Genomic DNA, 14,727 nt, shown 5'->3' on the forward strand with positions numbered 1-14,727 from the left:
TGGCCCCTCCTTCGCAACGCCCCTAGCAACAGGCTCCCTTTGGCGGTTGTCAGGGGCTCCTGCGGCCAGAGAGCCTGGGGCCGGAGTACCCTGGAAAGGCTGACAGTTCGGACGCACGCCTCCACATTCCCACCCTCCTGAAGGTCCTGCGGTGCTAAGGCCTCCCCGAGTCACCTCTGTTTTCTGTATACTTAAGTTTGAAACGCGGATTGGGTAATTGAGACAAAGAACAAGATGGAATTAAAGTCACTGAAGGTTCATCTCTGCTGTGCTTGCCCTCCCGGTAGGCGACGGTAGCTGCAGTGCGGAGCGCGGAGCCACCTCGAGACAGGAAGTGGTGACAACATCCTGACGCCCTTCACAGACCCGAAATCTCGGCCTCTCGCCCCTCACTACTGAACCTGTTCTCTGCTGGCTTTGGAGATCTGTTTCCAACCAGGAAAGCATCTTCCCTCGATAGCAAAACCATAAAACTCGACCTAACTTTGAGCTCTATGTCCTTCTAGTTGAGAAAGCAGGGCCATTTAAAAGCATGGACTTAAGTCCATAATCCGAGCGGAGACACGGAAGATCAGTAGTTCAAGGTAATCATCGAATTTCAGGCTAGGCTTGGCTACAAGAGACCCTGTCTCAAAACAAACGGGGCGGGGGAACTGAGCCAAAATAAAAATAAAAAATAAAAAAATGACCATCATTGCCAGTTTTTACAAAGCTTCCCATTTTCCTTAGGTTATGTCTACATTCTGAGAAATGGGGGCTGACCAGTGGGACACTTCCCATTTGCAGGCCCTGTGTACCCTGAAATGCAAGCACCAGACTGAGTTTGCAGAAGAAGGAATTCATTTACTTGGGAGGTAGTCTGGCTATAGGCAGCACCGGGTAACAAGGCCAGGGTGGAGTTTTGTAGCTCTCTTAAAGATTAAGAAAAATCAAGTACAGGTGGGGCATGGTGCAGACCATTAATCATAGCACCCAGGAGGCAGAGGTAGGTAGGTGGATCTCGAGAAGACACAGAAGCCAGCCTGGTCTACGTAAGTTCTAGGCCACTAAGGGCTACACAGTAAGACTTGGTCTCAAAACAACATAAAAAGAAAAGCTAGGCCTGGCGGTGGTGTCACATACCTTTGATCCCAGCACTAGGGAGCAGTGGCAGAGGGAGAGCACCCACACCTCTGAGTTCGAGGCCAGCCTGGACTACAGAGTAAGTTCCAGGACAGCCAGGACTACACAGAGAAACACTGTCTCAAAAAATAAAATAAAAAGGAAGAAAGAAAAAAGAAAAACCAAAAAGAAAGTGTGTCTTTGGTTATCAGCTATCCTTCTTTTGTTAAAAAATTTATTGTGGGGGCTGGAGAGATGGCTCAGAGGTCAAGAGCACCAGCTGTTCTTCCAAAGGTCCTGAGTTCAATTCCCAGCAACCATATGGTGGCTCACAACCATCTATAATGAGTTCTGGTGTGCAGGTGTACATGCAGGCAGAACACTGTATACATAATAAATAAATCTTAGGGAAAAAAAAGAATTAAAAAAATTATTGTGTCTATGATGTATCAAGGTGCTTGTGTGAACGAGCACAATTTTATAAAACCCATTCTCTCCACTTCTATATGGGTTCTGGATATGGAACTTAGGTTGTCAGGTTTGTATGGCAAACACACTACCCACTGAGCCATCTTGCCAGCCAAGCTCTTTTAGTTAAATTTTGAAGATTTATTTATGCATATGTTCCACATGCATACCTGGGGCCTGGGGGAGGCTAGAGAGGCCATCCAGGGGCAGAGGTAGAGTTACGGTAGTTGTGAGCTACCCAACCTGGCAGTTCCACAAGTGCTGATGGACTATGGTCACAAGAAGGACCTTCTTTGGTCTGGTGAGATGGCTCAGAGGTTAAGAGTACTGGCTGTTCTTCCAAAGGTCCTGAGTTCAATTCCCAGCAACCACATAGTGGCTCATAACCATCTATAGTGAGATCTGGTGTCCTCTTTTGGCCTGCAGACACACATGCAGGCAGAATGCTTTATAAATAATAATTTTTTTTTTTTAAAAAAAGGAGCTTCTATAGTGACAAGTTGGGAACCAGAGCCTTAGATTATAACCTTAGTGTTTTTTGCCTTTAAAAAGTTACTTATTATATATAATATATATATTACAAATATATATATATGAGTGCCATGTCTTCATGAACATAAGAGAATCAGATTCCAATACAGATGGTCATGAGCCACTATGTGGTTGCTGGGACTTGAACTCAGGATTTCTGGAAGAGCAGCCAGTGCTCTTAACCACTTAGCCATCTCTTCAGCTTCCTCCTAAAAGAATACTCTTTTTTTTTTTAGATTTATTTATTATATATACAATGTTTTTCCTGCATGTGCACCTGCACATCAGAAGAGGGCATCAGATCTCATCATAGATGGTTGTGAGCCACCATGTGGTTGCTGGGGATTGAACTCAGGACCTTTGGAAGAGCAGTAGCTAGTGCACCTAACCTCTGAGCCATCTCTCCAGGCCCCCAAATATTCTTATTAAACATTTTTTGTGTGTACTGGTGTGTGGGAGATTGTGCTGTGGCACACGTAGAGGTCAGAGGACAACTTGTAGCAATTGATTCTCCCGTTCTATCGTGCGGATCCAACTCTGGTTGTCAGGCCTAACAGCAAGCACCCTTACCCTCTGAGCCTCTCTTCCTCCCCGGGTCTGTAACTTCTCTTAACAGCATCGTTAGTATCCGGTTTGTTGTTTTTTTAAGACCAGGTTTCTCTGTGGATCCCTGTATGTCTTGGAACTTGCTCTGTAGAGCAGGCTGGCCTTGAACTCAGATATTTACCTGCCTCTGCCTGCCTAGTGCTGGGATTGAAGGTGTGTGCCACCACTGCCTAGCTCATATCTATCTCTTGCTATTGTTTTGTATTACACTTTCTGGATGATTCACAGGTGACTCTTTAAAATGTGTACGTAGAGGAAGGAGTGTATTCACTTGAGTGTAGAAACCCATAGAAGCCAGAGGCATTAGATCCGCTGGAGTTAGAGGTGACTGTGAACCACATGAGAAAGAGTGCTGGAAAACAAAATCAGCTCCTTTGCAAGAGCAGTACATACTTTCAAACACAAAGCCATCTCTCCAGCCTTTTTATTATTTTAAATAAAGACCTTATATAGCATTCACTCAGTTTCCCCCACTGGTGGTAAGCACACAGCAGGACATTAATCTTCACACAGTAGAGATAAGCAGTATCTGTGTCTCTGCAGGGCCTGTTTTACAGTCACTCATTTCTTTCCAGCCCCTCCTGACCCCTTCCAGCCTCTCCTGTTTTCCTTTTCTGTTAAGCCTTGGTTAACTTGCTCTTTTACGTAAAAGCTTCCCACACACTGAGCTTATATTCTACTGCTGAATCACATTACCAGTCAAGTCCTTGCTTTAATTTATATTTTATTTATATTTGAGACAAGGTTTCATATAGCTCCTCTGCACTGGGATTTCAAACCTACCTGCCTCTAATTTCTGAGTGCTGGTATCACAGGGCGGACAATCGTGCATTGCTTGCCCAGCTCTTTTCAGAGTCCATTTATATATGGTAGTTAGTAACTATTCTCTTACTCCCATTCCATCTGTCTTGCACATTTCACCATTCCCAAAGCATGTAAACCCGCCAGCAACTCCTGGAATAGCCTACCCGCTGTCCCTGCCTCCCAACTCACCAATCTGAAATTGTCCAAGGCTGGTGACAAAAGCAGGCAATACAAGTTGGTCTGGTCATTCAGATCTGTAGTACCAACACTCAGGAGGCTGAGGCAGAATGACTGAGTTCTAGGCCAGTATGGGCTACAGATTAAGTTCCATGCCAGTCAGGACAGCAATATGAAATCCTTTATCAAAAGGATTATCCTTTATCCCCATAGTGGCTGGGGAGATAGCTTAGTGGGTAGCATTTGCTGCAAAATCATGAGGACCTAAGTTTGGAGACCACATAAAAGCTGGGTGTAGTGGCATAACTCCAGCCCTAGAGGAATGGCTGCTAGTGGATCTTGGATCTTGTTCTGCCAATCTAGCCAAAACAGCAAGCTTTAGGTCCAAATGAGGACAATACCTGACTGAACTTCACACACACACACACACGGGACAATATTCCCCAGGTGGAGTGCTTGCCTGGCATATACAAAGCTCTATTTGATCCCCATCACCACAAAAAATTGGGCATGGCACTGTTGCATGCCTCTAATCCTAGGACCCTGGATGTAGAGGAAAACCAAAAGCAGGTGGTCATCTTCAGTTCCATAGGGAGTTTGCAGCCAGCTTGGTGTATACGAGACCATGTCTCAGAACAATAGCTAACAGGTGGATGGGTAGGTGGCTTCGGGCTGCATGTTGGAAGGTCACACATGTGACAGCAGCAAAGGATTAATATAGCACAGGAGTCTCCTCCCACGCAGTCCTGCCACCTGGAACATGTCAGCCCATCTATGTCCAGGGGGTTGTCAGGTGGGAAACGAAGTCTCCATACGAGTCAATGATCTATGAAACCTCACAGAGATGCAGCTTCTCCAGGGTTGAAGCCGTGGTGAATGGCCAGGACAAAAGGGACAAGGCTCAGCATAGCCATTTCTTTGCAGGAAGTCCTGGCGTCGGGAGGGTAGGCCCTCCTTCCTGGGGCAGGCTTGTGAGTTTTGCAAGGCAAGAGCATGGGTATGTGAGCCCCAGATAAACATCTGGAGCTGTGCTAGTGGACCCACCAGGAACCCACAAGCCCTGCATAGGCCAGGCCTGCAGAGCTGAGCAGGGGCTGGACTTTGGAGCTGGTAACCGAGTTGTGATAGTCACCTGTAGGATCCAAGCCACTGGAGCACGGGACAGTGGCACTGGGAGTTCTACCCATACTCCTGGTTGGGGACCCATTTGGAAATGTCATATATGCAGTTCACTTCATGTCATCCAGAGGTCTGATCAGCTGCTACAGCAGTCCTGATGGCTCATGCCCCAAGAACTCGGCTCTGGAGTGCAGAACAAGGTTCCCTTAGGCTTGCTCCTCTCCAGAGGCTGAGGGGTAATCCATCTCTTCCTTTCCATGACGACTGGCCAAATCCAGATCATCGTAGCTGTTGAAAGTCTCCCAATCCTTCCGGCAGTAAACTGAGAGCTGTTTTCCGCTCTGGCCACAGCTCTCCTTAGCTGCAGCCCACTTCCTACAAAGTGACAGCCATCGAGAACGGGCTTGTTTGCAGAGTGTCTGGTGATGACACTAGGCCAACCAGATAATCCAGGATGATCTCCCATCTCAAGGCCCAGAACCCTAATCACATCTGCAAAATCACCTTGGCCATTTAAAGTAACTTCGTGGATTCCTGGGGTTAGAGCTGTGACAGTATCCTGCCTGTCACATTATCCTTATTTTGCAATTCCAAAAATTGAAACTAGATTGGATGACTTGCTAAGGTCATACAGGAGTCTCCAAACCCCCAGCCCACCTCATTACTCAGCAGACAGAACACAAGACATGGCTCACAGCACAAAACCTTACTTTGTGGGACACCATTTAAGGATCCCTGACTTGATGAAATAAAACCAATGACAGGTGACAGATGCCAGGCCTGTGAGGATGACTCCAAGCATGACAAATCAGTGGGAACCTTAAGTCCTCCTTCAGGTCCCCAAGACTCTGCCCACTCCCACCTCCCCTGCAATGTTAAGCCTGCTTAAGAGCTCACACCAGGATCTGGGACTTAGAACCACTTGGCTTCCCTCCAGCCTGAACCACCTGACACAGCTTTGCAGTTCCTCTGTGACAGGGTGTCTGTCATGTATTTCTTGAGTTCCAGGGCCACAAAAATAGATAACTAATCCCTGGCAGAGCAGTGAGGTTACTATAGAAACTGGAACAAAACTCTTCTGGTGCATGCATGCTTGCTTCAAGGCAGCCCAAGGATGAGATACAGGTATAATCTGTGCCTGTGTCCACAGAGCTGAGCCCTCTTCTGGCAGCAGAGGCCTAGCAAGGAGGACCCTGCCATCCTACCCTCCCCCTTCACTTCCAAGGTCAAGAAGCTGACTGACATGCAGCTTTTACTCATCCTGTGCCTCTGTGAGCAGGAAGGGCTCCCAATGTGAGGTTTAAGCAAGAATAACCTTGCTGTGAAGGAGGGAACAGCTATGAGGCCACTTGGCCAACACTCAACTTAGCCTTGAGTATCTCAGGCTAGCCTGGAAATCAGCATCCTCCAGCCTCAGCCTCCAAGTGCTAGAACAGGGATGGTCCTCACACTGGGCCCTTGAGACCCAGCAATAGCCTATCTCCTCCTGGCCAACATCCCAAGCCATGCATTCTCTTCCCACTCTGGCAACAAGTTCAGGAGGCTGGTCCACAATCCCTACAAAGTTGGTTTGCATTGAAGGAAACAGCCCCTCAGGAGGCAAGGAGCCCTTTCCTACCCTTAAAGAAGCATCTCTAGCCTTGGGTGTATGGGAATCATCAAGCATGGAGAAAAGCCAGGAGTGAAGGGATGGAGGGAGCCAGCGCCACCTGTAAGCTTTCAGGAAATGTGTTTACAGAAAGGCTCCTGAAAGGTGTATGTCTGACATCTGGGGCCTAAAATTAACTACAACCCTCAGCTCTCACCTGTCATTTTTGCAACCCCATGGCCACAGAGAATACTGTCCCTGTGTCTATCTGGAAGACAACCAAGTCATCAAGCAAAGCATGAAAAGTGAGGGAAAGCCATTTCTCTGGGAAGCCAGAGCGCTGCTCCTTCCAGACCCTGGCAGGATCCAGCTCGGCAGGTACGGTTTCAGATGGCTAGGCTGGCTCCTGCTGGCTCCTCTGAAAATAAGGAGGAAGGACAACAAGGAAGACCACTCAGCTGATAAGCATGTAGAGTGCTAAAAGCAAGGACCCTAAATTTGACATAAAGTGGTAGTAATGCCCAGCATAAAATGCACTGGGCACCACCACACCCCTACTTGCAAGATTCTGCACATGGACATCCAAGCCAGGAGCAATGCTTGATAAAGGATCCCAACTACAGAGCTGTCTGTAAAGAGGGAGCCCCACACATGTGCACACACACTTACAGGCAGCCAATGAACTTGACACGGGCAAGGGAAGTGGAAGGGATAAGCAGCAGGGTGGAATGCTCAGTAACAGGTTGTTTCCCTGAAGCTGAGAATCACTTATATGAAGGGGACACACACCTGACAAACCTCAGATAGTGCCAGGGCCTATACCAGCCATATCTTCCTCCACGGACCCCAGTCCAACACCATCCTCAGTTCCCGTGTGCATGCAGGAGCCCAGTGCAGGAGGGCACAATATATTTCTGGAGCAAGGTTTAAATAGACTTTATTGTTACAGGGGGACCCCATCAAGCAGATCGGGTATGTGGTCCCAGTTGTCACCATGGAGACTTCGAGAGGTCATGATTGCAGAAGAGGTGACTGGAATGGAATACCATGATCCCAGGGAAGGCCAGCCGGGAATGCAGGACACATGATCAAGGTGGGCTGGCAAGAGCGGTCTAGTCACAGGATGAGAGGAGGACAGCTCCCTTCACTCCCGCTTCTTGTAGCTGTCCAGGTGTGACAGGACCCAGCCCGCAGGCAGAAGGCAACACACGAAGCTGCAAGTGAGCCCAATGGTGAGATCCTATAGAGCACAAGAAAGAGGGATCCTTCAGGGCAAGAATTCTGTAGGCACTCCAAAGTTCCAGTAGTCCTTAGGCATTGGAAAGTCCAGCAGACCCACACTAAAGAAAGCAACTTGAGCCTGAGTTCAATCCCCAGCATACGAGAGGGAAAGAGATACAGACACAGAGACTCTAAGGAGGGAGGAGACATCGTGCCAAGCCCATTCTCAACCTTGAAATAAAGGTCCTTGGTTTTCTAAAATTGATTGATTTATTTATCCATGTGCATGTGTGTGTGTAAAGGTGAAGAGGCAGAAATCTTACTGTATACCCACCGGGCATGGGCTTGAACTTGAGATCTTCCTGCCCCAGATTCTCTCATCCAGGAATTAATCATGTGCCACTGAGACTATTGGGGTATGTGTGCATGTGTGTGTGTAAAGGTGCTTGCTGTGGGTAAAAGCAAGAGCTTGATGTCCGGCATCTCCCTTAATTGCTTTCCGTCTTAGTTTTATTTTTTTGAGACAGGTTCTCTCACTGACCCTGGAGCTCACTAATCTAGCTTGACAAGCTGAACAGTGGGTTCCAAGGAGCTCCTTGCCTCAGCACTAGGGTTCAAGACTAGCTGTCTGGGGCTGGAGAGATGGCTCAGAGGTTAACAGCACTGGCTGTTCTTCTAAAGGTCCTGAGTGAGTTCAATTCCCAGCAACCACATGGTGGCTCAAAACCATCTATAGTGAGATCTGGTGCCCTCTTCTTGCCTGCAGTCACACATGCAGGCAGAATGCTGTATAAATAATAAATAAATCTTAAACAAACAAACAAACACTGGCTGTTCTTCCAAAAGTCCCTGAGTTCAATTCCCAGCAACCACACGGTGGCTCATAACCATCTATAGTGAGATCTAGTGCTCTCTTCTGGTGTGCAGGCAGGATGCTGTATAAACAATAAACAAATATTTTAAAAACAACAACAAAAAGAAAACACAGAGCTGGCTGCTGGGTATCTAAACTCAAATCCTCATGATTATGAGGCAAGTACTTAACCAAATAAGCCATTTCCCCAGATCCTTGTTCTTTGTATATTTTCTTTCTTTCTTTTTTCTGGTTGTTGTTTTATCAACACGGAAACAGAGTTTCTCCAGATAGCCCTGGCTGTCCTGGAACTCACTCTGTACACCAGGCTAGCCTTGAACTCCGAGATCCACAGTCTCTGCCTTACAGGTGCTGGGGCTAACAGCATGTGCTGCCACTGCCCTGTTGTTTTTATTTTGTATCTTTTAAGAAGATCTGTTTTATCTGTATTTGTGTGGTGTGGATGTGAAGGAGTGCACACAGGTATGTGCTCATGTGTTTTCATAAAGGCCAGGAGAGGGTGTCAGATCCCTTGGAGCTAGAGCTACAAGCATCTGGCTTGTTACATGGGTCCTGGGACCCAAACTCCAATCTTCAGGAGATCATGCACCAAATGCCCTTGGGTCCTGAGCCACCTCTCCAGCTCCCAGGCTCGTTTTTGAGGTGGGGTCTCATGTTGCCCAAGGGGGCCAGAATTCCTGAGCCCCATCTTTATGCTTTAAGTGCCCCAGAAAATTGGAGTACAGCAGGACATGACTTGATTGTCACTGATTCCTCAGTGGCAACGCTTTGGTTCTATCCCTAATTCAAGGCCCAGCTGTCTGGATTCACGATCCACTGTCACTTAAAACAGAAAAGCTCCAAAAACGGGAGGCGGCCTGGAGTGAGGTGTAGCTTTTGAGAGCGTGCTTGCCCAACACACACAAATTCTGGGTTTCATCCCCAGCAGCACATAAAGAGTGGTGGCATATGCCTGCAATCCCAACACTAAAGAGATGCAGACAGGATCATCAATCAATTCAAGGTCAAATATGACTACAAGTTCGAGGCCAGCATGGGTTACATAAGACCCTATCTCAATAAATAAATGTTTAAAAAGTGAAAATCGTCCTCATACCTAAATGCTCCTTACATTTCTGGGAATCCCAAAGACCCGATGGGTCTTCTGCACCCCTTAATCATAAAAAGCAGCGGTTACAACCACAGCGTCGCTGCCAGTTACCAGGCAGTCCCCGCAAAAAATTGCAAAGGGAAACGGGCTTGGAGAGGCTGCGCAGCGAATCAGCAAACAGACAGGGACTGGCGGGCTGACCTGAGGTCCAGGGATTTGGGCTTAGGCGCATCCGAACCACTTGTCCCTCCCTGCCCTGCAAACAGGCCCGGGCCAGAGCCGCAGGTTCCCCACCCCCGCGCGCGCCCTGTCCGTCCCGCTCACCACGACCCCGAGCTGCTCCCGCGGCGGCTTCGAGTGGATCTGAGCGCGCGGCGCCACGAGCCGCCGGGCCGTGCCCGTCAGGCCCCTCAGCAGTAGCGGCGTAAGGGCAGACATGACGGCGCGGAACAACCGGAGACGAGCACTAGCGGGAGCCCAAGGTCAGGAAGCCAAGATGGCCGCACCAGCCGGAAGTTCCGGCGCTGAAGTTGCCGGACGCAGCAGCCCGGAAAAACTGAGGAACTGACGTCAGGAAGTGTCCCTCGCCGGCCGACGCTGTTTCTGGCGCGCTCCTCGAAACAGCCAATAGTCACCGTCCCACCACAGGTGGGCGGAGAAAGGAGACCCTTTTGTCCCACCTCCTCTCTCGTCGACAGTGGCAGGTATAGCTACCCAATCACGCAGGCGAGAAGTCTACTGCCTCCTTGACTCCTCCCTCCATTCATAGAACTATTTAGGAGGCCGTCTCCCCGCACTGAACTAGTTACTCCAGCGGCCTCCCGAGACGCCTTTCATCTTAGAAACACCGTTATTATTTGTGTGCAGCATGAGTAAACACTCATGCACATGTCTGCATGTGCGCCCGTGCACCACATGCGAGCAGTGCGCACAGCGGCCTAAAGAGGGTGTTGGAGCCTCAGGAACTGAAGTTACAGGCAATAGTGAACCGTCCTGTGGGTGCTGGGAACTGAACTTGAACTGGTCTTTTACGGAAGCACCTAGTGCTTTCAACCTCTGCGCTACCTCTGCAGCCCCCAGATGCCTCTCATTGACTATCACCCTTTTAGACACTAGTGACAGTGTAACTGTTAATTGTTCTCAGCTTCTGCCTCTCTCCTTTTGTGTGTGTTGTGGGAATTTTTATTTATTGTCTCCTTTAGCCCAAACTGTCCTAAAAATCACTGCGTAGATGTGATGAGATGACACTGAACTCCTGATTTCTCTGCTTCTACCTCCCAAATGTTGCTGTTACAGATAAGTGCTACCTTGCCCAGTTCCCTCTTCTGTATCCATCTCCCTTATGGGGGAAGGGGACAGAAGGCAACATTTGAATTCTATAATAACCCTGTGCCTACACCTCCCTTTAGCCTAATGAAAGGCTTTCTCTTACAGTAACAAACCATATGTAATAATGACAGTTATGAAAATTATTAGGTAAGATTTGCATTTGTATTTTGGCACCCTTGAATAAATTATTTTATTACCTATCAATTTCTATCATCCTAAACAATATAACTGTGAGACTATAACTATCTAGTCTTCAACCCCATCAGAGACTTAAGAATGAAAAAATATTACCTAAATATGTAGGAAGTGCAGCAAGCAGCTTCCAAAAGTATTAGAGATGACAGAGACATTTAGCTGCCTGGGAAATCCCCCAAAATTCTTCCATAACATTGGAGCATCGTCATCAGCCTTCTGGCTCAGAATATCAAACAGATTTTTCTGTGAAGCAGGGATTATAAAGGACTTGCCTACCTTGTCCTTGCAAAGCTCATCAGTCACCTCTCAGCAGAAGTCTGTCCAGTTTTGGGCAATACTGTAATTGACACAAGGGCATTTTCTCACCCAGTAGCTGGCTTGCCACACATGAAGCCTCTGATACTCTTTGAAGTGGAATGGGGGTGCTGCCAGGAGCAGATCTGTCTGATGTCAAAAAAGCCTAAAGTTAATAAAATCTTTTATTTTTTTATTTTTTTTTTTAATAAAATCTTAAAATGCCATATTCTGTAGTGGTCTAAGGTTTTGAAGACTATCTTATCTGAATTGTTTGTTTCTAGCTATTTTTTATCTGTCAATCTAGGAAACATTTTTGTAATTAACTAAACTAGTATCTAATAAGACCATAAGTTTGATTGTCTGCCTGCTAATATGCATTTTTAAAATATATATTTATTTACTTTATGGATATGAGTGCCCTGTTTCCATGCACACCAGAAGAGGGCACCAGATCTCATTATAGATGGTTCTGAGTTCAATTCCCAGCAACCACATGGTGGCTCACAACCATCTATGAGATCTGGTGCCCTCTTCTGCCGTGCAGGTGTACATGCAGGCAGAACACTATACATAAATAAATAAATCTTTATTTTAATTCTAAAAAAAAATATTAAATAGTTGGTAATAGCAGCTTTCAGGAAGACTAGAATTTAACACTGCAATTTTAAGAATTACATAGGTACAATACCTAGCATGTTGTAACCAAATATAATCTTAAATCTATAGGTTTTTAAAAAAAGATTTATTTATTATGCATACAATGTTCTGTCTGCAATAGGGCACTATATCTCATTATAGATGGTTGTGAGCCACCATGTGGTTGCTGGGAATTGAAATCAGGACCCCTGGAAGAACAATCACTGCTCTTAACCTCTGAGCCATCTCTCCAGCCCTTAAATCTATATTTATATACAAAGATCTATATCAATGTAATATTTTGGCTTTTTTATGCTCTTTGGTCTAAAAGTAAATTCAACTATCTTTTATTTATAACTCCTATAACCAACCCCTTTAAAACAATAACAAACATCTATCACCTATAGAATGACCAAAATCCATCCACCCTGTCTTGGGAATGGAGTATAGTTTTCTTAAACTGCTTCTTGCTGATTTGGGACCTAGTTTTTCTTATTGCAGGCCCAAAAAGACTGGTATACTGTTCAGTCTTAAGAAAGCTAGCTGTAACTTTTGCTTTCCAGTCTCTGTGTGCTGAGAAAGTTCAGAGCGTAACTGAAAGTCCTGACTGAAACAGTCTGTGATGCTGGATGATCTAGACAGCCATTTTGAAATTCTTCCAGATGCAGATTTTTGAGGAAACAGTTATTGTGAAGTAGGATTATCTGGGCTATTTGTCTTGTCTTTTTTGGTGTCTGATCCTCTTGCTTTGTAAAATATATAAACTTTCAACGGCATTATACATTTTGTACTAATATATGCATTGACTATGCATTGAGCACAGCTCACTTAAAGATGACTCTCTGTAAAATAAAATTTTATCTATGTTACTTAAGAATGGCATGATAAGTCTTGGGGATTTTGTTGCCAAAGATTCCTTGGCGTGCATAGCTGAAGTCCTGGCTGGAGAGATTTTCATGTCCCAGTCAGTCTCAGAGATGTTCCCATGTGGAGGAATCACCAAATGATGTTAGCTGTCCTTGATTTCTTGGTCTTCTTGATTTCTTTCCTTCTGTTTGCAGCCAAGATCTTCAGGAGCTTTCCCTTTGTCAAATCTGATTTTTATCAATTTGGACAGACTACATAGCTTTTTGTTTCCTGTTGAAACAAGAGCATATTCTCCTCCCCAAAACAAGACATTTTCTGTCTTCTGTTTTGGAATTAGCACCTTTATATGCTGATCTAGTTCAGCAGTCCTTTCTAAAATCCAGTGTATCTTAGCAGGTGTGCTACTTGTCTCGTTTAATTTTGAAATCAATATATCATTATTTAATCTATTGGGGGGGTGAAATTATGTTCTCCTCCTGTTTTTCATTTGTTTGTTTTGGTTCTTTGAGACAGGGTTTCTCTGTGTAACCCTGGCTGTCCTGGACTCACTTTGCAGACCAGGCTGGCCTCAGACTCGCAGAGATCTTCCTGATTCTGCCTCCCTAGTGCTGGGATTAAAGCCATGTGCTACACATCCACACCCCCTTCTGTTTTGTGACCACCCTTTAAAATTTATTGTTAGATCTTTTAATAAGTGTTTGACCTATAGGATTATACGTTATATCTGTAACAGGTTTCATGTCATGTCTAAAATTATGTAGTATTCCAACGGATATGCATGTTGAAGCACTATCAGCCCCAATTTGCAAAGGCATCTCCAAGACAGTAACCAACTCTACAAATGTGCAACCTTAGAATCATGCTCTCTAGAATTTAAGGCCTATTGTAATTCTAAATACGAAACTATGGTGTGCTGCATGTATTTCAGTTCTCCAAACTATGCAAATGGAGCACAAAAGCCACTGTATGACCTTGTTCCAAAGCAACACCAAATAGGATCTGCATTACCACTTTAGCATATTAGACCTTCATCCAATAATTGAACCTTGACAATACACACGTGCGCACACACAATATCTAGTCTGACCATTTTGGCCTATAGCTGAAGCCTTTCTATCCCAATGGGCTGCCATTCTAGAGTTTCTTCAAGCCTTCATGGACTTTTCTCATCTGAAACTACCTCTTTTGGTGTTACTGTAAGTTCCAGCTTGGATTTATATGAAGGTTCCCTATTTTGATTCAAAGATTCCTCCAACCTCTGCTCTATGGCTTTAATTTAATATCTAATTGTTAGGATATATTTAAAAATGCCACATACTCAACAGATCTGGATATGAAGAGATTTATTTGGGGAAGGAAATGGAAGAGGAGTTAGAGGAGAAGATAAAGAGGAGCACAGAGCCCCTGCCCCAGAGAAAAGTCAGAGAGGGGGGAGGGGGGAAAGAAACCCAAGCAGAGAGAAAGAGTGGGTGGGAGTGGCAAATGGGCTATATCTGGAGCACCTGGCCCAGGTGAAGCCATAGGACACAGGTGGTGACATAGGACATTGTCAGGACCCAAAAGACCCCTGAGGGTAGGTCAGTTGAATTGCCTGTACAACATAACACTAATTTCTTAGGCTTTTCTTTCTCTAAGTCTGTCTTATTCTGATCTTTCCCAAAGAGGATATACAAAACTGAAATTGTCACTGAAAAAAATTATTTGTACGCTAAGAGAAACAAACTCAAATGGAATTCAGAAGCACTGTGTCACTGTGTCTTCCGCCAGTTCCTTTTTTCTTTCTTTCCTTTTCTTTTTTCTTGAAACAGGGCTTCTCTGTGTAGC

The 14,727-nt window shown here is 45.7% G+C and overlaps 1 protein-coding gene across 1 annotated transcript; it reads right to left on the bottom strand.

The window, feature by feature from the left end:
- Positions 1-7,314: 7,314 nt before the first annotated feature.
- On the bottom strand, positions 7,315-10,128 carry LOC110551609 (cytochrome c oxidase subunit 8A, mitochondrial). Its single transcript, XM_021642300.2, has 2 exons — positions 9,904-10,128; positions 7,315-7,634 (listed from the first exon to the last, which is right to left on the bottom strand). Exons 1-2 carry the CDS (start codon positions 10,015-10,017, stop codon positions 7,539-7,541), a joined length of 210 nt encoding a protein of 69 aa, XP_021497975.1. The 5' UTR covers positions 10,018-10,128; the 3' UTR covers positions 7,315-7,538.
- Between the last annotated feature and the right edge of the window lie 4,599 nt (positions 10,129-14,727).

The sequence above is a fragment of the Meriones unguiculatus genome, chromosome 1 (genome assembly GCF_030254825.1).
Source record: "Meriones unguiculatus strain TT.TT164.6M chromosome 1, Bangor_MerUng_6.1, whole genome shotgun sequence".
Lineage (NCBI taxonomy): Eukaryota > Metazoa > Chordata > Mammalia > Rodentia > Muridae > Meriones > Meriones unguiculatus.